This window comes from Pocillopora verrucosa, chromosome 10, assembly GCF_036669915.1.
Source record: "Pocillopora verrucosa isolate sample1 chromosome 10, ASM3666991v2, whole genome shotgun sequence".
In the NCBI taxonomy this organism is placed as follows: Eukaryota; Metazoa; Cnidaria; class Anthozoa; order Scleractinia; family Pocilloporidae; genus Pocillopora; species Pocillopora verrucosa.
In genome coordinates this window covers 3,555,355-3,580,020 of record NC_089321.1, presented here as the reverse complement: position 1 = coordinate 3,580,020, position 24,666 = coordinate 3,555,355, and the positions used below count along the sequence as shown (strand labels likewise).

At 36.1% G+C, this 24,666-nt stretch overlaps 1 protein-coding gene and 3 long non-coding RNA genes across 6 annotated transcripts; 2 read left to right on the top strand and 2 right to left on the bottom strand.

Annotated features, from left to right (window-relative positions):
• The first annotated feature begins 797 nt into the window (after window positions 1–797).
• LOC131782100 (melanopsin-B-like) lies at window positions 798–3,016 on the top strand. The gene is made up of 2 exons (XM_059098813.2): window positions 798–1,502; window positions 2,747–3,016. The coding sequence occupies exons 1-2, from the start codon at window positions 801–803 to the stop codon at window positions 3,014–3,016; spliced, it is 972 nt and encodes a 323-aa protein (XP_058954796.2). The 5' UTR covers window positions 798–800.
• Window positions 3,017–4,194: 1,178 nt separating this feature from the next.
• LOC136283801 (uncharacterized) lies at window positions 4,195–5,908 on the top strand. The gene is made up of 3 exons (XR_010718914.1): window positions 4,195–4,324; window positions 5,090–5,196; window positions 5,732–5,908. It is a non-coding gene; the product is annotated as an uncharacterized lncRNA (long non-coding RNA).
• Window positions 5,909–9,219: 3,311 nt separating this feature from the next.
• On the bottom strand, window positions 9,220–14,267 carry LOC131782063 (uncharacterized). The gene is made up of 3 exons (XR_009340009.2): window positions 14,059–14,267; window positions 13,292–13,404; window positions 9,220–9,570 (listed from the first exon to the last, which is right to left on the bottom strand). It is a non-coding gene; the product is annotated as an uncharacterized lncRNA (long non-coding RNA).
• Window positions 14,268–15,965: 1,698 nt separating this feature from the next.
• Window positions 15,966–22,143, bottom strand: LOC131782116 (uncharacterized). Of its 3 annotated transcripts, none has more exons than XR_010719013.1 (7): window positions 22,027–22,143; window positions 21,232–21,487; window positions 20,752–20,837; window positions 19,422–19,479; window positions 19,214–19,339; window positions 17,893–18,127; window positions 15,966–17,706 (listed from the first exon to the last, which is right to left on the bottom strand). It is a non-coding gene; the product is annotated as an uncharacterized lncRNA (long non-coding RNA). The 3 variants fall into 3 exon arrangements; XR_009340010.2 differs by having other exon boundaries at window positions 21,420–21,487; window positions 22,027–22,142; XR_010719012.1 differs by having other exon boundaries at window positions 20,752–21,490; window positions 22,027–22,110.
• Between the last annotated feature and the right edge of the window lie 2,523 nt (window positions 22,144–24,666).

The window sequence follows — 24,666 nt, the reverse complement described above, 5'->3', positions numbered from 1 at the left end:
AAAACCTCAGTGAAGTCTTGCCATGAAGTGGATAGTCAATTTGTGCGATGTTTTGTAATTGCTCTAATTTTCGTTCCTTAGTTGTTCTTTTTAAGTTTTTTTGGTTGCGTTTTTATGCGTTTTTTGGTCCGCTCTTTTTTTCGAATATTTTCTTGTATATATTTGTGTTTTTCGTTGATCGAGATTCTCTGTAGAATGAATTGATGTCGTTGAATACGATGACGTATTTACATTAAAAATTATATGTCATCACAAGAAATGTCTTCGGAAGACTTTGCTCAAACTAATATCGAAACTGTGACAGTTTGCTGTATTACGTACATGGACGCCTTGGCAAACTCTTAAATGATTGCCCGCCGGTGTCAGTTTGTTTTACTTTCAAGAGTGGAGATATCAAAAAAGGTAATCAGAATTGTTACTATCTGCCGGCATATGTCAAATACTGCAAATTGAATGCTTTTCGAATCACAAAAACGTGAAAATATCAGATTTTGCTATGATAATTGCGTAGAATTATTAGCGACGTGTTTTACGCGTTTCAAGTGTCATTCAATCCTACTTCTTGCAAAATAATTTTTAAGTGGCTTACAATATTTCACTGATTTCACCCATTTCTAATTACTGTTGTCAGATTTTTAATCGTTTTTCGTCAATGGGCAAGGCAGATATCTTGATGTTGCATCCTCTATTTACTTAGGAAAAGTTTTGCGGTCAAAAGAGCGCATGCAAATTTCAACACCTGTACGCCGTTACCGACTTCATAAAAAGGAATTTTTTTTTTCTTCTAAGGAGGATTCTTGATGGATAGTTCTACGTATTTTCCGCCTCTGGCTCATGGATCTCCTGTGTTCACAGTCCTCGGGGTCGCGGTTGTATTTCTTATAATCATTTTCGGACTCGTTGGTAACTTCGGCATTTGTGCTATGGTTTATACCCATCGTCATTTACAAACAATACCGAACTACCTGATTGTAAACCTTAGTGTGTCAGATCTTCTCCGGATTTTTTTCACTCTCTCTGTCTCTGCGGGTGTTCTTATTAAAAGGCGATGGGTTTTTGGCGACGCGTTTTGTCATGTAAACGGTTCCTACACCCTCGTATTCCTGGTTGCTTCTCTTATGTCGGTGACGCTCATAAGTGTGAACAGATACTTTTTAATCGTGCGAGCAAACGAAAGCTCTACGTTTTTCAGTCTGCGACGGACCAAAGTTATGCTTTTCACTCTTTGGTTTCTGGCCGTCTTCATTGCCATTCCGCCAATTTTAGGGTGGGGCCACTACGGTTTCTTCGCCTCACGCGCGACTTGTTTTATAGCAGTGGGAAGCAGTTACTCATACACAAGTTTTCTAGTGATAACATTCATCACAACACCGTTCTCTGTGCTCATCTGGTGTTACGTGAAGATCTACAAAGCTATGAAGAGGAGCAAAAACCGTGTTAAATGCATCCGAACTCTACCAGTCAACATTAGTTCGGAAAACGCTGAAAGATTGAAGAAAGAGGTAGGTTGGAATTCGTCTTAATTTGAAACTTTGTACTCGTATTTGTTAAATAAATTCAGAGATCGTTCGCGTCACGCTATCTCGCGCTCTCGATATCACAAAAACCACATGTACTAACAAGTGGATGTAGGTCCTGAGATATCTGTATCTTTTTTACCTTTGATTTTGATTATTATGAGTTACTTATTTATATTAAAAGAGGCTTTTCGCTAATTTTTCGTTGAGGTCATCGACAAAATGCGAGAGTTTTACTATATTCGAAAGCCTGTCCTAAATTTGATTGCTTGTTAGTCCAAGACAAACAGTTAATGTTGCTGTGTTAATTTTCAAGAAAGTTTATCTTTGATTTTTTTTTAAGATAAGAGGGGGAATGAGACAAGATATGATTAAAGTGTAGGAAGGCTTTTAAAAACCTTCCAAGAGAGTACCTAAATGAACTATTCTTTTGTTTCACAAATGTGCCGGGAAATACAGGATTTCGTTGAAAGCAAGCGGCTTTTTTGTGAAGCTTATCGTCGAAGAAAAAAAATGCGGCAGGTGATTTGTTAATAACAAATGCGGTATATATTTCAAGTTGTGTCAAACCAGAAGTTTACCAGTTCCACTGAAATATTCTTTCGAATTTTGCTAATCGTTTTTCCCTCGCTTTTCCTTTTGCTTTATTCCGCCTGAACTCCAACAAGTACGAAATTTTGTTATATATGACAAATCAGAATTTCAAAAGTGCAATAAAACGAATTTGAAGATATTAAACGGGATTAGTACATTACATAATTTTTATCTGGATAAAACTACGAAGAGGAATTGGGAATGTGGGTGGAGGGGGGGGGGGTTTAGGAGTGGTGGAGGGGGGGAGGGAGGGCGGGGGAGGTGGCTTAATTTTACCATTATGGATTTAAACTTGAAAAGGAACCCATAGCGAACTGTTGACGAGATCGAACTCTTAAAATGGGTGGCTCCGTCCGGGGGAAAGGAAACATCGACATAGAAAATTATGAAGAGGTTTCTGAGAAGCAGTTATCATTAAATATACTTTCCTCTCTTGTTAGTACGGGTGCCATGTAAAAACCCTTTTTACGTGAGTTAAGACTGATTATCCTAAGTCAACGATTTGTAAAAATCAACATACCGAGTTCAAACAGGAGCCCATTACCTAATGGGCTCCGGGTTCAAACAGGTAACAGTACTAATTTAAAGATTCTATTGCAATATTTTTTGCATTCTTTTTATTTTGGCTTTTCCAGGTTAATGTTGCCAAGACAGTCCTCTTGCTGATTGGCGTATACATCATCACGTGGATTCCGATCTGCGTTATTCACTTTCTACGTGTGGCCCGTATCGGAAACATTCCAGACTCAGTTGACCTGTCAGCGGCTTTCCTCATGAGTTTAAGTTGCGTGACAAACCCTTGGATCTATGGCTTCAGGCACACTCAATTCCGTGACCAGGTCAGAAGGCTGTTATGTATGAAAACTCATGTGAGAGATGTGGAAGTGCAACCAAGTCGCCAATAGAGTTTGTAGGCAAAGGTTTTTACCGTAATCACTCCTAATCCGATATACATTGTGTAGCGCCTTGATTCTGTCAAAGAGGTGCCCCTTATCCAACCATTTTTTTTTAGTTTAGTAATACCCCAAAGAAACAACTGTTGTCATCAGAGATATATTTTACTCTCCGTTTTTTCCAATCACACTCATTTTTTTGTTTCTGGGAGGTTGGAGGGGCGGAGTGAATAACAATTTCAAGAGAGGCTACGAAACTGGACTGCCGAACATTTCTTTGTGCCTTGTTACGTTTTTTTTTTAGGGAAGCATCAAGATCGGTCGCGGCTTATTTTCCTGAACTCGTCACATGATACCAAATTTCAAAGGAGTAGTAATTTATTGTGTGTCGTGGAAGGTTTTCATCTTTATTTATCAATTCACAACCATCGTGACGATCGTGAGTGACTAAGAGCAATCGACACTACAAGTATGAAGCTGATGAAAGCTTAGAAAAGGCAGCCATCTGTCGGGATTCATGTATTTTCATTCGTAACCTTACAGAACTGTATTAGCCATACTCTTAGATATCACACTGAAAATTAACCCTTGTCCTCAAAATAAACAGCTTCTTGTAATCACAAGGGTCTTAAAACTAAGAGTTGAACGTGATTTCTAAATCGTTTCTCGACCACAACCTGTTCAAACGAATATCAGTCTTTGCTCCAGAAACTATAAAATTTCTATCTTCACCAATAAAAGGTACATAAGACAGTATGACACCTAGTCACGTTTTTTGATAACAAATATTGTTGAAATTGTTTTTTCCTTTGAAGCCGTTACTTTACGCATAAATTACAATTTAGAATTGAAAGTACTTTACCGCAAATTTTACCAAGAAATAAAATTTAAAATAAACTATACTGTGTGATTTTTCTTAATGAAGTCTACAGTTTATCCTACGTAAAGAAATCTTTAATACATTTCCCCTCCTTTAGGTAAAGACTGGTGACAACCAAGATATTAAAAGACGCGAGGAAATCAGGGCTCAAGCCTTAATTTCCTTTCTCTGAAAGTTTTAATTGAAAGATTCATTAGAAATTTTCCAAAGAATACCTTGACACTTCCGTTGCCTAGACAACTGGGTCCAAAAGGATATTAGTGTCATGGAGCTAGCACAATATTTCTTTTATCCTTCGCAGTAATTTATTGTTCAAACTTGACCCCATTTCCCCCATGTAAGGTGCTCTCTTGTTTTCTCTTTCGGCAACCAGTGAAAAGAGGGCAATTTTTTGTCTGATATCGTCTCTTCATCTGGAGGAATACCGAAAAAACACTCAGGTAAGTTGTGCGAGAGTTTCTCAGGCCTTAAGATGAACCGCGACGTGTGTCTCAGTCGTTGCTGTAGTTCTTTTCGTTCTTCTGTCATTCCTTTTCTTTATCCACTGATTTTTATCACTGCACTTAAGTTGTGCAGTATGACTTGTCTTTAAGTTTTTCAATTTTTTGCATTACATTAAAATATTGAAAATCGCCAATCACCGGCAACCTGCAAAGTGGCACTGGGGATATGAGCTCCGCTCACGAATCGATCATGTCAGGAATAGCCCCGCACAGGAACAGCGAAGAAACATCACCATAAACCTTTCCTTTTCCCCTCTTTTTCTCCTTTCATTTCTGTTCTATTATTTTTTAAATCTAACTTACCCTTGTCTCTTCCGTATATTTTAACTTTCCATTTCAAATCCACATATCACTGAATTTTTCTTCTCACCCTATTAATAATTAACTCATTAATAAAACGTTCTAAAGTTTAGAGATAGAAACGACTGCTTTTAACAATACCGCTCAAGCCCTTTTGTTCCCTCAAATGGTGAGTGTACAGCATTTTTTTTGCAATATTTATTCCTAGATAATGAAAACGGAAGAAATTATGATTCGTTTTAAGCAGCCCTGTAAAATTAAAAATAAAGACAAGAAAATTATTTATTTCAAAGGCTTACTGTTCATTGGCCGACGCTAAATATGTGTTACAAGTCGTGCCTACGTCAAAATCAGTGATTGGTTGTTGTTTCTAATCCATATTCATGCAACTTGTCGTCAAAGTGTGAAGACATGTATGACGAGGTTCTGATAACGACGAGAATGAAGCGGGAAGAAGTTTGAAGAAACGTTCATGAGGAAATGGAAGTGTGTACTATTCTTCAGTAAGGGTAAATATTGTAATTTTGTTGGAAAATACGAGAGTGAAGTTACAGGATATTACCTTGGCGAGTTGCCACGTGCGCAAGTAGTCGGCCGCTCAAATTCGAGAACAAGAAAAGGGCATTTTAGCCATAACTGAAGCCGAAAGTACGGAAAATTCGAAACTAGAAAGGCTATTAGAGTCATTTCGAAACCTTCAACGCGTCTTAACTCTTGGACACGGCCACGTGCATGTAATCATTTTTTTTTCTCGTGTCTTGAGGGAGTTTAGCTCGGTAGAATTTGCAAGTGTGTGTCTTTGGGTTTTTCCACCTTTACGTGAGTTAAGTTAAATACTCGTTAGTAAAAATCCTTTACTTGAGTTGAGTTAAACACTCGTCTGTAAAAATCCTTTACTTGAGTTGAGTTAAACACTCGTCAGTAAAAATCCTTTACTTGAGTTAACTTAAACATTCGTCAGTAAAAATCCTTTACTTGAGTTAAGTTATACACTAGTCAGTAAAATTCATCTCATTTCTCATCAGCATAATGTTTGTGTTTTAGATAATTGTCTTGGTGAAGAGGAAAAGAATGATGAAATATCTCTTCAAAAGGAGAACTGGATCCACTGGATGGACGAGAAGATTCGACAGAGATAAGCATTTAAAATTATAATATATTTTTGGTAAAATGGTGACTGAACTATTGTCAATATCTATTTGAAAACTTCTCTGAATTGCATCCGATCAGATCTGTGAGTTGTCGGGATTGATGGAATAGATACACTTTGTTTTGCAAATCAACATACACGTATGGTGATAACAAATAAAATTTATGCAAATATAATTTGGTCATTCTTAAGGAAGGGAAAAGACAAATGTTCATTTTGAATCCATGGCCCTAGCTGCTCAGTCTTAATTTCATGCATTCAAATGAATTGATGTCAAATTAAAAAATTTGTTGAAGTTACTGGAACTTAATTTCTTGAATTCAAATGACTCAGTAGTTCAAGTCACCATGCTATTTCACTATTTCAGTTGCTAGCTTTAACATGTCATCATTGACATATTTTAAAAAAAGTGTGTAGTTAGGTGGAACTGCAAGTCAATTAGGAAAAAAAATTCGTTCTCTACGAATTAAAATTTTAGTTTATTGAGAGAGGCACCAATTGGTTACCATATTAAAATTTGAATGAAGAAATTTTTGTAGTAGCATAAGTAGTCACTTGTCTGTTTGTCGTCTTTGGAGAAATAGACGAACAAGAGATTTTTCTCCGTTTGCGTTCATTTAATCAAAAGAGAAATAATCTATCACTTGGGACTGATTTTTATATCAGTTGTCAGTTCGTACATTTGACAGTTCCACTTTAATTACAACGATTTGTATAACTATTAAGTTGATAGCCTATTATCGACAAGAGAACAATGGATTTTTCTTTTTATTTGCATTTTGCTTTTTTTGAGTCGAAGATAACCTTATCTTCTTAAAGAAAAGATACTCGAAACTCGATGTATTAAACATATTAAGTGAAGGAAACACTCACCAAACAACTAAGACAGCTGAAACGAACTGAACTGACTTCTATCAGTTTGGTAACGATATCCGTTATTCCAGACAGGGGGAGCAAGACATTGTGATGCCAGTTCTGGTATTCAGTGCACGTTGACTTACAACCACATCGTTTATCAGGACTCTTTTTCTCTAACAAATTAAAACGACAGACTTTTGTAAGTTTGATCACTCAACTTAGAGCAGACTCGTCTCGAAAACTTTATGTCGACCATTAGTGCTCGAGTCATGAGTCCTCTATGACTGCATGACCGACCAATCAGGGCGCATTATCAACCAGAAAATTAACATTCTACCGAATAACAATTCACTTGACTTCAAGAATGACCCTCGCCCAGGTTGTTTACCTAACGACATGTAAAGAGTGGATTAATAGCGAGACTTTTTGTATCGAGAAATTGTGATGTCGGTGATCACATGAGTACAGTTTCGTAAGAAACACTGGTAAATTTAACTGATAACATCAACTGCTGACTCCAGAGAAACTGATTCACCAGAACAGAAAAAAATTCTTGTATAGAAGGATACCATTATGGAACACTGATGCCCAACAGTTGTACCTTACAAACGACTTGCTCACGACATGACATCGAGGATCTCAAGATAATACTGTCCACCTTGACTGACACGTCACTGACCAATCGGGCCCGTGACCAGTGATTGGTTCCACTGACTAGGAAAGTTTCACTGAACTTAAAAATGAATCGCTCTGATTTTCGAAACGCAATTCAAAAGCAACATACAATATTGCTTTCTGCCATTGTTCTCTTGTCGGTTATAGTTAATTACAAACCACAGTGTCTGGTTCCGAGAAGATTGAAATGCAACGATCTCGAGAAACTGCTGAAGATTATGCTCGTTAGCTTTCTTACCAAAGCGTCAACAGATCCATTGTCTTAATTAAAGGAATATACAATTAAAACAACGCTCAAAATAGAGCAATTTGATTGGAAGGAGTTAATTTTCGCTTGATTATCTAGCTGTTTAATTTTCACTTTATCGTCTTCACAAAATCAGAACCAGTAAGATGATAAGATAGAAGAACAGCATCTATGTAGATTTTTTTGTCTCGATTCTTGTTGTCGAAATCTCGTTTTTCGAGAAAGGAACGAACTCAAACTCTTTCTTTTCTTCGACCAGACACTGTATTTTATTGTAATTTTTAATAAACTAAAATAGGAGAAATAAAAATTGGTGCTAGTATTTCTTGTAACGCAGGACACAAAAGACGCATATTTTTCTAATGAAAACAAAGCTTTTTTTGTAAGCAGCAAGAGAGAAAATTCACCGCCGGATTTTTTTTCCTTTTAAAACTTTGCGACAGAAGGGGTAGAGCAATTTAATTATCTTAGTCATTTCCGGTTTATTTCCTAGACCAAACTGATGTGGAGCAGAAAAGAAAATTCAGTTTTTTGACGAACTGCTTGAAAAATGCAAACATTCCTCGTCAAAAACTTTTCTTATCGACATTGAGCCGAGCGATTTAATTGTTATTTTCTTGAACAAAAAAAAACACATCTCTCAGCTTGCTCGAGTCTTCAACCAGACTGACAACAGTACGAAATGGAAGAGTTGGTCTTAAGACTACCAAAAAAAAAAGATATATTAAGAACGTTTTGGCAGACAGTGTGCGTAGCAATTAAATTGTTACTGTGTCTCAAGTATAAAACAACATGGACACTTCCCCTTGTCTTCGAATTTATGGTCAATTCAGTGGAAAATTGCTTAGGGATTGCAATTAAAATAAACGCTCTTACCTAAGGAGGATTATCTACGTTTCAATTTTATAAGGCGTACTTTTAAAACTTTTAACTTTTAAAATCTTCGGTGCGCTTTAAGTTTCGTGTGCCCTGTGTTACAAGCTAAAGCTGGCAATATGAACTGTTATTGTTCTGTAAAAGGCAACATGAAAAGTTTCAAGCTTAAAGAAATAGAAATGAAATTGGCAAAGAAATCACTAAAATGTGAGGAAAGATAGGGTATATGTGACCTTGAAAATTTTCATCGGAAAGTTAAATCTTTTTGTACTGCTTTTTGGTATTTCGTTGTGAGAGCATTATCTCGTGCAAAAAAGTTTTTGTTAAAAGGAAAATTTGACTTTCTTCTTCGATTTTTTTTGCACGAGGTAATTTTTTTATTCTTTTGGAGGAGAAAACGAAATCCTTTTTTATTTTTTTGGCGAAAAGTTGCTAGGGAGAACTCTGTGCAAAATGGTCCAAATTTTCCCGCCAAAAGTCTTAGTATATATACGGAAAATTTGTTAGAACAACTTTTTATTGAAAATGACCAGTTAATCAAGTTATGATTAATGAGAATTTAAAACAAATAAAAACCTTTCGTGACTTATTGAGTATATTTGAGAAAAAATAAAAACCGATGAACACTTCGCTTTATTGACTTGCCAAATATAGGTAGATGAAAATAATACAAGATAACAAGGAAATAAACATAGAGTTTATTAGCAAAATTCATCTTGATTTTTTAAAAAAAAAAAAAAAAACAGCGCATGCGTATTTAAAGCACCGTATTTTTTCTAAGTCTTTTGGCGGGAAAATTCGCCACATTTGAACAGATGTTACTTACAGAACGAATAAAGGAAAAATTGGTGCATGCGTATTTTTGTTTTTCATCGGGAAAATCTTTTTAAAATCACAAGGCCCTTTGCATGAGTTTTTCAAAAGTCCAACAAAATCGCGAAATGGTGTTTTTCTGCTTTAACTCTTAGATTTTAGCAGATTATTCTTGCCAGAAATGTGCTGCATCTGTTTTCTTAGAAATCTGTCTTTCACTTTGTTGACTTGCGCTTGAAGCATCAGAGATATTAGGCTTTCAGTCTGCAAGAAAATAAAAATAAACGAGAAATCTACAAATGAAATCGAACATGAACCAATGCTGAACTCATTTGGACGAGGTGAAATAAGTGTTTAAGTCCTAAACTGTCGAGTGATCGTACTAAGGAACGAGAAAGTAACCCGTATTTTCTGATAGATTCAATACTATTATCAGAATTTGCTGTAGGAATAAACTTCAATTTAAGTTAACTTTGTCTCGTTCCTGTGTTCTAGGAATGAGCCGTTTAATTATTAGCTGACAGGTTATATCAAAGCCACAACAAACATTTTCGTGTCAAAAATTCTTCTTAGAACGACAAATTAAAATATGATGGTTGATAGTTGCATAAATTAAGTTTCCACAGGAGCCCATGGGCTCCTGGTTTCCAAGGCTTAAATCGTATCAACCGAGTCTACATTGAACTTTCACCCCCTAACTGCTGTTCACATTTTTGGCGAAAAAATTCCTTTAAGGTTCAAATGATCCTATCTTTTTTTAACAAACCTCACTCGCACCAAATAGAGTTAAAGTTTTAAAGTCTGACGCATAGTAATTGCTGGAAATTTGTAGATATTTGAATAATAATTAAAAAAACCCTAAGGGACGTCTTTCGAGAATTAAAAGCTGCAAACTTTAGACTAAATGACATTTCAATTGTAACAATAATGAAGTGAAATATTTTCGCAGGAATGCGCAGATGACCAATTATTAAGACTCCTCATGGCTGCTATTTTAATTTGTAGTAGCTGTTGTTATGAGTGTGGAGTTAAAAAGAATTATAATCTCTTGTTCCTAGGTTAAAAAATTGATTCATTCGCAGTTCTCCGAAGAGCTCAATTGAATTGAGTTTTAGTTTAGTTCTAATTGAGAGAGTTTGTTCAGTTTTCAAGAATGAGGTAACAGACAAAACGTTATAAAAACAAAAAAAAAAAATCAATAACATGCTGTGCAGCTATGTAAATTTATTCGAGCCAAAGAAATAGTTGCCAAATGGAATGATTTCAAATCCCATAGGAAAGCCTAAGACAATAACATGGACACCATTACGTCATGTGAAAACAAGCTATTAGAACTGTGAAAACACGAGATTTTAAATTTTTCTCTCGTAAATCAAACTAGAAGAATGTGGGCTATTTGAGATAAATCTTTCAGCGGAGACATTTTGCAGTAAAATTTGAACAGACCCTGCGATGAAATCATGAAATCATTATTTTCTATTTATGTAGATTCCCTTGGATGAACTTTTTCCTCGTCGTTATTCCAACATCTTTGAATTGTTTAATATATTTATTTCCCATGAAAAACCAGATTTCTTTGGTATCATAGCATTATTAGATAAAAGAGATGTGACGTCGGTCTCCTTAAATTTTTATTCAGGAGGAAAGATGTATTTTAATGATCTAGGAGCTTGTATTTAAATAAGCACACAAAAGAAACCTTTAAATATTCCCTACTGGGTATCAAAAACCTCTCCAAGCTTTGAAAATTAATTCTAAGAAAAATTTGAGAAAAATAAAGTTATGGAACTTGTTCTTTGAATTAAGCTTAAGACCTAAGACACTTATCAATTGGGCTCCAAGATTTTCGCTCCAATTAGATGAGAAAAGTCTATGTCATCAAGAAGACCCTCGAAAAAATATTTCGAAGTGGGCGGTATCTAGTTGGAACATAACCACCGTATAATTTTAGCCTCAACCGCTATGACTTTTAACAACCGGGCTCCTATACATCGTCTAGAATTAAGTACGAAAGGTCATGTTAGTTGATGATGAACTTTAGAAACAATTTGGGAGCGTCTATCTTTGAGAAAAAATTATTCAATTTGGCTTAAGCTTCAAGACACCCCCCTGAATCAAACATGCAAGTCATGAGAATAGAGGAGATGATCACCAACTTAAGCAGCTCTTGATTGTTAAACAAATTCTCCTCGTCAGCCTCTTTGGAAATGTATGGAGAACTGTATGGAGAATATCCATACTGATGTTGGGGCGTAAAGAGTTAACCCTTCACACCCTAACCCTAATATTCAGATTCTCTATAATTTTCTTTTTATATTTCCTGTGGTACTGACTTACAAGGAGAATTGTTTGACAAGGGTGATACTGTAAAGAGGAATCAGAAGCCAATCGCTCTTAGGGGTGAGAGAGTTAAAAAATAGAAAACTCTTTCGACTTCACGTCTGTGTGGAGACAACTTTCTGTGTCTTCTGCGAGAAACATCTGACGACGAAACAGCCCATGACGCTTATCGACATCAGATTGTTGAGAAAAGAACTGTTGGTCTCTTAAAACACCTTTGAAATACATTGTGTAAACATTTTTGCTCAACTCTCTTCAAAATAATAACAATGATTGAAACTTTCACTTTCTATAGAATTAAAAACAAATTCCAAAAAGCCTTCGTTAGGCTCCACTGTTTTTGTTTAATCAAGCAAAATTCCCTAATCAATAGAAAATATCTTTATCATGTAAACGCTTCGTCCACAGAAACAAGGACTGTTTTCCAGCACTCAACCATTTATTTTCACATTTTCAACCACGAAGTAGCATAAATCACATGACCTAGACGTCACTAAAGCAATGGCACACAATGCGTACAAACAAGATAAAAAAAAAAGACTTAACAAAAATGACAATGTTCAGTCGCGACAATTATATATCAGATCTTACCAGAGAACTTGATAAACTAGGACACATTGAATTTGGCCTCACCCTCCAAGCTAAAACACTTGACGATATCGATAGGCTCCAAGTTTATAACTGAGTCGAGTAAAATGTTTCCTAATTTCTTGAAAATTATCATTATTATTACCATAGGAGATCAAGAGAAAAATGGCTCTCGAGAGAAGGATAAAAAAAAATAACGAATAAAACAGTTGGAGAACTGTGTTTGAAGCTTGGTCTTTTCCTCAAATGACGAGAAATTCAACAGTCAAGCTCCAAATCCTTTGTGAACTGAATTAAACGAAATTATTTTTTTGCATGAAATAACACTACTACTACTACTACTACTACTACTACTACTACTACTACTACTAATAATAATAATAATAATAATGAAAGTGGCTGATCAAAGTTTTCTTTTTCTAGAGAATTGAAAACAAATTCCGCTCTTAGGATTTGGGTATAACACACAAGGCTATTGCAAATTAGGCTCCATTTCATGTTCACGTAGTATCTATCAACCGAGGAAATCTTTGGCAAATGAGTATGATGACTAAAAGCTTATTCTTAAAATGAAAGAGCATTGGACCGGCCAAACTGTTGCTATGGTAACTTTAACAAACAGATGAATGGTCATAACATGCACGAAGAGCACTGAGTATTCCTTAAACATTAGTGTTTTGATGTCGAAGAGACAAAATTGTTTTCTGATTCATCGAAACAACCTTGCTGTAAGTTACTAAAAACCAATTTAAAAATGAAAGAGAGGTCTACGAAATGAGACATGGAGGAAATCAGATTTCACCTTCAGATCTAATTTCCTTCTGTTTTAAATCTGGTTAATTTTAATTGCAGACGTTCGTTTAGTCCAGGTTTAAACTTCTGATGCAAACTCAACTTACATTTTAACATCGTTAATTCGAATGAGAACAACAAAAAGTGTTATTTACTAAATTCAAATGATTTAGTAAATATACACTCGATGACATAAACAGGGGATTACCGGGCTCACTCTGTTAAATAGCACTTATGAAAAGACAATAAAAATTAATTGGCTAACCTTGTTGAAAGTTATCCTGCAACTTTTCTGCCTTGAGCTTCTCGAATCTAAACGCTTCTTATTCTGTTTGATACATTCCTCAGCGCTTCTCGATTTTCGTCCTCACCGCTGTCCTAGAAAGAAAAACAAAGACATCTAAGATCAGAGCTAGAGATCAGAGCTAGTCCCCATTGTGATAACTAGTGTAGAAGAGAGAATAAAGAAATAGTCAACAAAACGAGAGTTTGAGTAATTTTTGCTCTTGACAATATGGATGGAAAGAGGGCTTCTGGTCTCCAGAAAAAGGGTTCTACTCTCTATTGCGGGAGGCTAGATGTTAGCGAAATGACAAGCACGATTAAATCGCACCACCTTATATATATAGATAGATATGGATATATATAGATATATGCTATATAAAGAACCATGCCATATGGTTCTTTTATCAAAGAGCCATATACACGTAGATAAAGAATTATGGGATTATGTGTAAATCCTGACATATGAAACGATTTACATTATGAAAAAGTAAAATAATGGAATTAAATACATAAGCAAATAAGCGATCAACACATCGACAATGAATTAAGAATTTCTAGCTTGTGCTCTAAAAGTCACGTGATTCAATATATCATGGCGGCTGCTGTTTAAGATGTGTCTTATTATCTATGGTGCAAAACATGTTCTTTTCTTAAAATCTAACTCCGTCATTTCATTTTTAAGAGCAACAAATAAATGAAGGAAACTGTAATTCTTTCAATAATGGAGTTCATAAGAAGGTAACCTACCTCGAGTACATTGTTTACGAATTGACATCAATTGATCCTCGAGATTGAATTAAAACCACACTATCCCGTCAATAAACTTGCGGAAACACATGTCGGCCTTGACTGAACTGACGATATTCAAGATAATACAGTTAAACTGAAATATTTCTTGGCCCAAAATAGCTGCAAAAGACCGTGATGTTTCTTATAGTTCGTAAGCTCTTTCCACGTGCAAAACTGGTCGCAAATGTGAATATTAATTTCAAAATTATTTGTTATTCAAATTATTTTCCCCACTTTGAATGGCGGGCCGACAAGGGCGGCACCCTTCCTTCTCTTCCTTCGTCTCCCGGGCCTTTCCTGTTTGTGGGGGGGATTCTTCGAAGATGGTTATAAAAAGAACAAGACAAAACAAAAGAAAAATAGCAAACATAAAAAAAAAAAACGAAAAAAAGAACTAAATAAAAAACATAAACACTATGAAATAAAACTTGGTTTAACAAAACAAAACAATGTGATCTTTATTTTTGGCAACTGAGGTTACCACTTAAGTCCCTCAAAAACACCCTCAGTCTTTGAGTTATGTTCCTGCACAAAAAAAAGGTGGGTGACCTCCGCCTCTTATTACTGGATTGCAATTAATATCTCAAGATGTATCTTTCTGCAAAGTTTTGAACAACGCTACACTTAAAGCTCAGAGTCATCTTAGTTTTGTTAATGTAAGGTTACCCTGGGCTGAGCATTAAATACGGAATTTTTCTTTATCAAAACTTTGCAGAAAGATGATCATTGATATGCTGATTGTATTTTAATAAGGTAAAAAGATAAATTTTGTACTGAGTTGGCCCACCCAGCCGGAGCTTATCCCGGTTTCCAAGAAGCATGAAAGGACTAGGAGTATTACTACTCCCCCCTAGAAAGGATAATAATCCATCGCAAGTTTACCCCTCAGCATTTCAGCAGGCGTCCTTGAAAATTCACAGGTACTCATTTATACGCCTGGGTGGAGAGAAGCACTGGGAGAGTAAAGTGTCCTGCATGGTACCTGGGGAAAATGGAAGTCCCTGAGCTAGTTTTTTTTAATGAACAGACACATACAGCGATAATCAAACGTGTTTCCAAGAGCTGTAGCGTTGCGATGGTAACGCTATTTGTTATAAAACACGGAAATAAGTTAAGAAATAATTGGACGTTTTTCTGACGCCATCTTTATCGGGTAACACCCGAAAAAGTGTTGTAGCATTGATCCATCAAATAATTTTCTGAAATAACAAAACCACTTTGAGCCACTTTAAAGAAGACATTTGTTCTTTTTCAGCCTCCACCATCTAGTCTTCTAATAGTAACATTTCTCTGGCATGCTGGGGGGGAGGGGTAAAATTTATGAGTTGTGATGTTGCTTGCTCGTAGTAGATGTTAGTCTTAACCCGTAAGAGTGATTAGCATCTAATCTCTCCCTAATATAACACCCCTGAATCAAACATGAAAGTCATGAGAATAGAAGGGATGATCACCAACTTAAGCAGCTCTTGATTGTTAAGCAAATTCTCCTTGTCAGCCTCTTTGGAAATGTATGGAGAACAGTTTGGAGAATATCCATACTGATGTTAGGGCGTAAAGAGTTAACCCTTCACACCCTAACCCTAATATTCAGATTCTTGACAATTTTCTTTTCACATTTCCTGTGGTACTGACTGACAAGGAGAATTGTTTGACAAGCACAACCTTCTTAAAATGGTTATTTTTTTCCTATATTCTCAAATATTTTCATAATGTATGGGAACTAGCGGTAATCGTGCATGAATTAGCAATGTACAAAAATCTCAGGTCTTAGCAATTACTTCTACATGTCTATAATTTTTTTTTGTCATCAACTTAATAATTCTATTGTCAAATCAAGTCAAGCATAGACAGTGGCCAAGCCATGGTTTAAATAAGGCAGTTTATTGTTATATGTAAACATAACTATAACACAAAGATACTGAATACCACTATGGTAACTTAGGTATCTATGGTACTCCTCATCTGGTTAAAAGTAAAATAAAAATTTTAAGATTTTGTCATTACATTATATCACTTCATCTAAGGGCATTGCTTACAATATGCTTGAAGATATATTAAAATTCAGTGCAATGCAATTGTAATTTGTAACTATTATTGTGCAAAAGTGTGACCAAATATACTTAAAGTATTTCAAACAAAACCAGGATATCAAAGGCAAAATACAGTCTGAAGTAGACAATAACATCACACCAAGCAAAAGTTAAAGTGTGCATAATTTCCATAAAGCCTTTTTAAAAAAATTTTGTTGAAGGTGAAGTGAATATTACTGAATAATCCTTGAAATGAAGGCATGGGGATTATCTACCAACATTCACTGAGCCTGAGTAAAATAATTCTTTTGTAATAGTTCTTCAGGCAATTGTCAAAGCAAATTGCAAATCATATATCAAAATAATATTTTGCTTCCAACTCGTCACTTATCTAAGAACATATACACAATGTCTTGCCTGTACATTACTTGGTCAATAGTAACATGCATATGACAGAAGCAACAACTCAATGAATATTATCATGATCATGTCTACATTTGTTTCCAAGAAAGTGTTTAAGAGGTTTGATTTGCCTTACAATAAGCCAACTGCTGCCAGATCAATCTGAAATTTAACCCCCTGCCATAATCACCTCCTGTATAGTGAAGTTCCTGAACAATCAAAGACATGAAAATCTCTATAACCTCCTGAGCAGTTATGCTAATACTTCTTATTCTGTAAAATGTACTTGGATGACCAACATGTTGATTCTCCTTTCAATTTCTAAAACTCTATTAAGCAGAAAAATTATTTCGAGAAGATTCCCCACTTAAGTAGGCAAAGTTTAACCATTTGATCCCTAGAAGTGACTAACGTCCAATTTCTCCCAATAGTATCCCCCCAGAATCACACATTAAGGACACAAGAATAAACAAAATGATCACCAATTAAACAAGCTCTTGATTGTTAAACACATTTTCCTTGTCAGCACTTGAGAAATGTATAGAGAACAGTATGGAGAATATGCATACTGATGTTAGGGTGTTGAGTGTTAAACTGAGTTTAAGATTGTTTCCAGATTGTTTCAAAATTGTTCATCTCTAAACAAGAGTTGGTATCTTTCATGTTTATCTTCTCCATGATTAAGCTGACTGATCATCTAAACAAGTTCTGCTCAATACAGTAATTTAAATAAACTTCCTGTTTTCCTTCACAACAACTTTGCCTCAACTAATATGATACTCTCCTTTTGCCACGTTTTTATTCACTGGTTTTGCCTTGAATGCAACATGATACAGAAACACAGAGAACAACTTGACTTAAAGGTTGGACACTTTCTCATTACATCTTGCATCAAGGACAGTGTAAGTCATTAACTCTCTTTACCTTTTACCTTTACCATACACAATTAAATTCCTTTCATCTGACTAGGATGCTCTAAATGTCTATTGGCACCAAATTTGAATATTCCAACAGTCGTCACCAGCTTCATTGGATTACACAAAACGAGAAAGATCCATATGAATCATATAAGACCTCTTGACAATTTCCGTTTTTTGAGTTGGTTTCTTGTGATGTGACTTCTGGGAAGTCCTAAGCTCTGAGTCTTCAGATCCTAAAACCAGCAGTTGTTGACCTAATGACAACAAGATGAGAGAGGTAAATAAATGAATAAGTAACACCCTATTACCAGTAAATCAGATTATTGTGGAAATATTGAGGCAAAAAAAATCCAAGCTTGAAGGGAATTCAATGCCATAGCTGGCTAAGAATTACATAATCAACCCCAAAATGAATCCATTGTCAGACTCTTCTTAATTACCTTTCACTTTGCTCTTGAACCACACTATTAAGACTTGACTGTAAAGTTTATCTCCTCTAAGTTGAATTAGTTCCAAGAAAGGGAAGAAGGCCAATGATTAAAAGCTTCTAAAAATATATCCATTCCAGCACTCCTTTTATGGGTGTTTTTCACTCCCCATCTATGGGCTGTCTTCAACTGGCATTAAAGAGTTCTTTTGAAGTGAGAGCTTAGCCCTTGGAGTTCTTTCTGCTGCCTAGTACCAAAACAGAGCACATTTAGTTAGTTACTACTAATATGGATAAATGAATATGTGAATTTTCCCCTTCTTTCCTCATCCTGGTTTTCAGACCGCAAAAGAGGATGATGGCGACAACCCAATATACATGTACAACCACTGCGTACATGAAGGTATTATTACAATACAAAGAGCTATTTCTCTGAAAGTTTAATTTTACAAATTAAAGTAGGAGTGCTTTTGTTAGTGCATGAAGGATTCATATGACAGTTGAAGATTAAAAATTGTGAGTAATTCTAGTGTTCCTCAATTCACTAACATATAATAGCTTCAATATGCATCAACAGATAATCATGGTTTTATTTCCATATTTATCAGAGTGTATCTCTTTCTTTCGAAATTTATGTAGTGATTTATTCTTTGTTCCAGGCTGTGTAATTGTCGACAAAGAAACTGTAACTGCTATGTCGACTCAGTAGACTGGGTTCTAATGTAGCACAGCGGGAGATGGGAAAACAGACTAAGGACTGCTTCCCGGCGATAGCTATGCTTGCAGCAATAAGGAGAAACAAACAAAATAAAAGAAAAGCAATGATGTTTTGAAAATTGCATCTGAAGGTCATAGCAATTTATTCTTTAACAATGATTTTTAGCTTATGAAATAGTAAAAAAGCTCTCAAAAAAACAAGGAGGAAATTGCTTTTAAAACCAATGAAAAAACCAGTCGAGAATACATGAAAGTCTTTGGTTCCATGTTTCTGATTTTGTTGCCCAAGGTTGTCAGTTTACACTTTCAGTTTATTATTTTACTGTAAATCTATTATAATATTATTCAATATAAAATAGTACTATAAGTAGCCAAGGGTCATAAAAAGCTACATGTACAAGGCTTCTTGATTTCAAAGCATAATACATAAGGATTAAAGGCAGATATATTATAAACAAGAAAACTAAACTATCAATTATTAATTTTTAATTTTGTACCATAGAGTAAAACAAAGAACATATGTTGACATCAACCAGTGAAGGAGATATTTCAAAAATTTGTTTTAACAAACTAAAGTATATTCTAAGCACACTTTACAGATTAATTTTCTTCCTTACCTCAGTGTGCTGACCTCCTGCCTAAATGTTACACACCCTCAGGGCAACTCTGGCTTTTTATATCAACTTTAACTTAAAAGTTATTCCTCTCACTCATCAGACACAAAAGTCAATGCTATCAAGGACCTGTGATAAGTCAGCCAAAAGTTAAGATAAGTGTGTTTGTTTGTTTCAATTTCATGTAAGTACATAAGTCCAGCATTAATACCTGATGTTCCCTTATTAAGAGGAATTGCTTTCAAAAGATGAAGAGGTTACCATGACGCCTGTTGAGCACAAAAAATTATTTCAACCATAAACAAATCATTTGATTATGAGCAAGCGTTTAAGTTACAAAGTACATGTAGTTAAAGCTCCGTAAAGTATATGTAGTTAAAGTTCCAGTTTTTAACTGGTTTTGCTCCATGACAGTGTTAAATTGGTCTGGAACTGGCGCCCCACAAATCACACAGCTAAACAGAAGCAAAACTAAACCCAGTTGTAACCTGGTCACTTGCATTTTCCCATGCTCTAGGAAGTTTCTGTGGTTTACTCTGAGCTCTTATTAGCCCCTTGAGATTTTATCCATTCTTCTCCTTTGCAGTTGTGATTTAATTAGTTTTTGTTTTCGACACTCAATCAAAATGTCACCTGGCTTCATATGTCATAGATTGGTCACCTGGTCTGAAATGGGTAAACGACATTTGCCACCATAAAAACTTTAGGAATAACTTGGTGTAGATGGAAATCTAGCCATAGTTGCAGACAAATAAATAAAGGGAAATAAACAAAAAAAATAGTTACTTGAATTATGAAACTGAATGTGAATGTGAAATGGGTAAACGAAATTTGCTACCATAAAAACTTTAGGAATAACTTGGTGTAGATGGAAATCTAGCCATAGTTGCAGACAAATAAATAAAGGGAAATAACCAAAAAAAAAAGTTACTTGAATTATGAAACTGAATGTGCCAAGCGTACTTATCCGTGTAGGAAGTGCAAACCCTACACTGACATAGAAGATTGGGTTTTACTGTAGCACAGCGGGAGATGGGATGGGCGGACTAAGAACCGCCTCCCGGCGATAGCTGTGCATGTGATCATCCATGTGTCAGCACATTGATGTGTAACTCTTAAAATTAATTAATGCTTATTAGAAAAAAGGAAGTTAAGTAAGCATAACTGATATGTAAGACATCAGTGGCTATACAAAAGAGAAGCCTCTGGACTATATGGATGGTGCTGCACCATGCTAGTCTCAGCCACACAATAGATGTTGACAATCTAACCTGTTGCTGGGTCAACTCATTCAGAAGTAAAGGGATAAGTTTCTAAGGAAACTGTGGTGCTTCATTGGTGAGTATATCAAGGTAATTTAGTATTATCAACTGAGTTGACAAGGTAAATTGGCCATGGTAAAGAGTATCAAAGCTGAAGTTTTGAGCATTAGCCCCTCATCAGAGCGAATGATGAAGGGCTAACACTTGAAACCTCAGCTTTAAACTTTACTTTACTGTGGCCAATTTATGTTATCAACTCAGTTAATAATACTTACTTACCCTCAAATAGAAGTACTTTATCTTCACAACACCAATATAAAATGATGATGGAGTTGCTTGCTTTATCTTCATTTCTTGTTTCCAATCTTTGAAAAAAGTGCACAGGCAAGGACATATTAGCTAGGGTCTATTTTTGCAACACAAGCAAATGCTAAGAGGAAACCATAGAGACCAACCTAGCCTTCCCCAGTCAAAATTCACATTTGATTAGTATACAGTTTTTTTCAAAGAACCCTTTCCTGACAACAGGTCGTCAAAATTGAATGGTACCATCCAAAGACTGACAGATGAGGTCACAAACAGGCACTATCATCTTAAATGCATTGTAAAACAATCATAGGTGTCCAAAATTGGACCATAAGGCCATCCCCAAAGAGACATTGCTCAAAATCAAACCCTATGATCCAAAAACAGTCAAAAGTTTCCTAAATTGCATGGACTGTCCAATAATAGACAAAATTGTTCAAAATTGTACAGTACCATTCCATGCAAGTATTCAAAATAGGACAGTACCAGCTGATAACAGACAAGCATCCAAAGTAAGGCAGATTGACACAAGTGTCTGACTCTTCTGTCCGAAAAGGAAATGATGGAATGAGAAAAGCTAAGACAAGACTAACGTGATGAAAGTGTGCCAAAAGAAGAAAAAAAGGAAAGGACCTCATTACCCTCTCTCCCGTTACTGTGTTCTCTATTTTTGCCTTCGCTGTATTCCATCGCGCCGCTTGTGTTACTCCTGCTTAAATGAAAAGAAAGAGATTTAAACGCCGGACAACAGATGGAGTTTTCAACATGTTTACAAGACAATCTGCGATCATCTGATTCATCTGACATTTTCCTTCTTCCAAGCAATAACAGCGAAGTTAAAACACTTTCTTAGCGTAATGTCGAGCTTGGGTTAACTGTAGTGTTTACTGTCTCAAAGTTAAATCACAATAAGTCGCTAATGTGAACATAGGCTAAAGCGTTGTGATTCGGCTTACTGATCCGTATAGTGCCATTAGGGATTCAAGTTGATGTTGCGGCCGAATTGCATCTTAAACGCTGTTAAGGAATTGAGAGTGAGAGACTTGAAGTGGAGGGGACTTTCTAATAGCCCTTATGGAGGAATATTGAAACTGTCTATCTTGGAATTGAGAACCGTCCTCAAGAATCAAATCTTGGCTAACACGTGGTTTGTCGCGGATCGATTATATAGCGATTGAATCAATAATTTTCCAACTAAACCCGATTTTCAGCGAATTCACACAATAATAAGATGAAATATGGACTTACCATACAGTTAGAGCGGAAGGAATCAGCCTCATCCGAGAAGAATAGTCAGAAAGTATTTTAGTAGTCGAAGTGCGAAGATCAGACGAAAGACACCCAAGTGTGACAACTATGAATATTTAATGAATGGCTCTTTCAAAGTCAGCTAGGTGTTGACAGATTATGTAAATATTCTACCAAATACCCTCAGGAAATTTTTAGAAGTGGAACTGACAAAATCGGATGTGCGGAATAAGGCAATGTACACTCCTTTGTATAGCGAGTTCGCCTTTGCAGCTGGCGGTTTCCCTAATATTTTTGTATATATCAAGCTACCCCCTTCGGATTAAATTTATATTTTTTTTTACCACAAAAATGAGCTTTGCTCATATCTTTCGCAATTCAGCCACTTCCACTTCCACTGAGTCCTCAAAACAGTACCAGTTTCGCAGGCTAGGGTGAGTTTTGCGATCTTGAAGGGATAGATCGCAATATTTGGCGTAGAGAGAGAGGCATGATGCATCTGATCGATTTAAAGTGGTATTGAAAGGCATACACCCTGTGTCAGACAAAAATTAGTATTTTTTTTTATCTCTTCCTACTTTCCGACCTTAAAAAAAGAACACCCAAAAAGTCGGGTCCACTAAAACGTGCCCAATTCCAGATCCCGACTCGAAAGAGTGTCCAAGATCCCTACCCGATTTCAAACCTAAATAGTTGAATCTATACCAAATTTTGAGCCAAAAGAGACAAAAGTAGCCTTTATCCTAACCTTCATCCTATAAAACTTTAATGGGGAACGCTGTATCAGCGCTTTTGGAAAACTTTCATGCAACTGGCGCTATATCATTTCGATTCTCCTTATACATTTAAAATTCACTGGCAAAACGTTTCCTATCCTATGTTTCGACCCATTTAGCTATGGTTGTCAAACTTTTAGAATCCGTAGACCACGTCCTAAAAGTTTGTGAGTATATCTACGAAGCTCTGTACACCTGAAAAAGTAAACAAATGGACTTATACTACTGTGCAATCCAAAAATTGTCCCAGACCACGCGCGAAGCATCCTTGACTCTGCAGAGTGAGGTGGTATGATTCTTGCTGCCACAGCTGGCATGAAACAAAGTACAAGAGTAACGAAAATAAAAAGCATCGTTTTTGCACCTCTAAATCGATATCGCTGCTGATTGATGGCTGCGAACTGACGCATCATTTGTTCTTGTGCACGAACTACACGGCGCTGCCTTAGGGAGGCGTGATGAATTGTTAAATTGAAATAAAATGTTACAACTAGAGCTGTAATAAGAGTTACCGTCATCACAGAATTAGAAATGTTGTTTATGGCCGCATTGTCAAACAGACTTGGGACGCTGATAAAAAGACTCGCAAACCAAATTGAAAAGATAAAATTTACCATTCTTCGCCTGGACAATATCGTATGATAACGGAGGGAATGAATGATACCAACGTAGCGTTCAAGCGTTACAAGTGCCAGATTAAGTACTGCGCTGTACACGAAGATGTTCGTAAGAAACTGGACGATTTTAAGTTCAAGAGTTGGTAGAGGACAGCCGTCCTCAAGAACAAGAAAACTACCCTGGGCGCACAAACAGTGAATGAGTATACCCTCGAAAAAGTTTGCCGCCGCTAGGCTTGCTAAGCCAATATTGGAAGAGATGAGGAGCTCGGAAAAGCTTACCACCGTCAAAAACACCAGTGCATTTCCACAGCTTGATAAAATAGCCAACATGATATTAACAACGCTAAAAATCACCACCATTGACAGGCTGTATGATTTCATGATGAAAAGATCTTGAATCATAAGCTCTTTATGTGAGGAGTTGCCACAAACGCCACTGGAATTCGCAATTTGAAAATCTGTTAATCTTGAAAAGAGCATCTCAGCAGAAGCGTTCTCTTCGAATAATCAGCAAAGCATGCGACTGATGAGCGGGGAACTCTACTGAAAAAACTGGCTGCGTTTTTTGCATACGAATAAGATTTCTTTTTGCTTCCTTTTTCCGGAGAGAGTTGTCGGTAATTTTCCAGGGTATTGTTTTCGGTTTTTCTGAATTCTGCCGTTTCACACAAGCGTAGCGGATCACAGGACAAAGCCATTTGGCCGGTTAAGAAAGGAAAAAACGTGTGTGAGTAGTGTGAAAATTATGAAGTATGTTTGGTCATTGTTAGTCATACGAAGAACACACAATACTTTCATATCCGTTTGCAAATTGAGTTCTCATCCCTCCTGGAAACAAACACCTTTCTTTTTATTGCTAGTTTATTTACGTTTCACCGTGTGGGCGACGTTGCCGGGAATAGAGAGAAAGAACTAGCAATGGATATTACTAAAAGCGATGATGGGAAATGTGGAGAACGAAGAATAGGAATGGGAAATGAGGAATGGGGAATGGGGAATGGAAAAGGTGAATGGAGACTTGATAATGAAGATTGAATTCCTGTAGAAATAAGGTCTAAGGAGAGGCAAGTGCCAGAGAATTAATCGAAGCCTGCGTAACATTTGAACAACAATTTATGCCAACCTTCACTTTAATTACTTATGCATTCCTCATCCTGGTCTTAATGCACAGTTCACAATAGGCATCACATCAATTACAATAATTTAAATTAAACCCAATTTGTCTAAAGTACCCAACTGAGGAG

Bases quoted from the DNA above. Each gene is read 5' to 3' on its own strand.
- LOC131782100 (XM_059098813.2), top strand. From the start codon at position 801: ATGGATAGTTCTACGTATTTTCCGCCTCTGGCTCATGGATCTCCTGTG. The intron at 1,503-2,746 runs GTAGGTTGGAAT...TGGCTTTTCCAG, and splicing joins CTGAAAGATTGAAGAAAGAG to GTTAATGTTGCCAAGACAGT.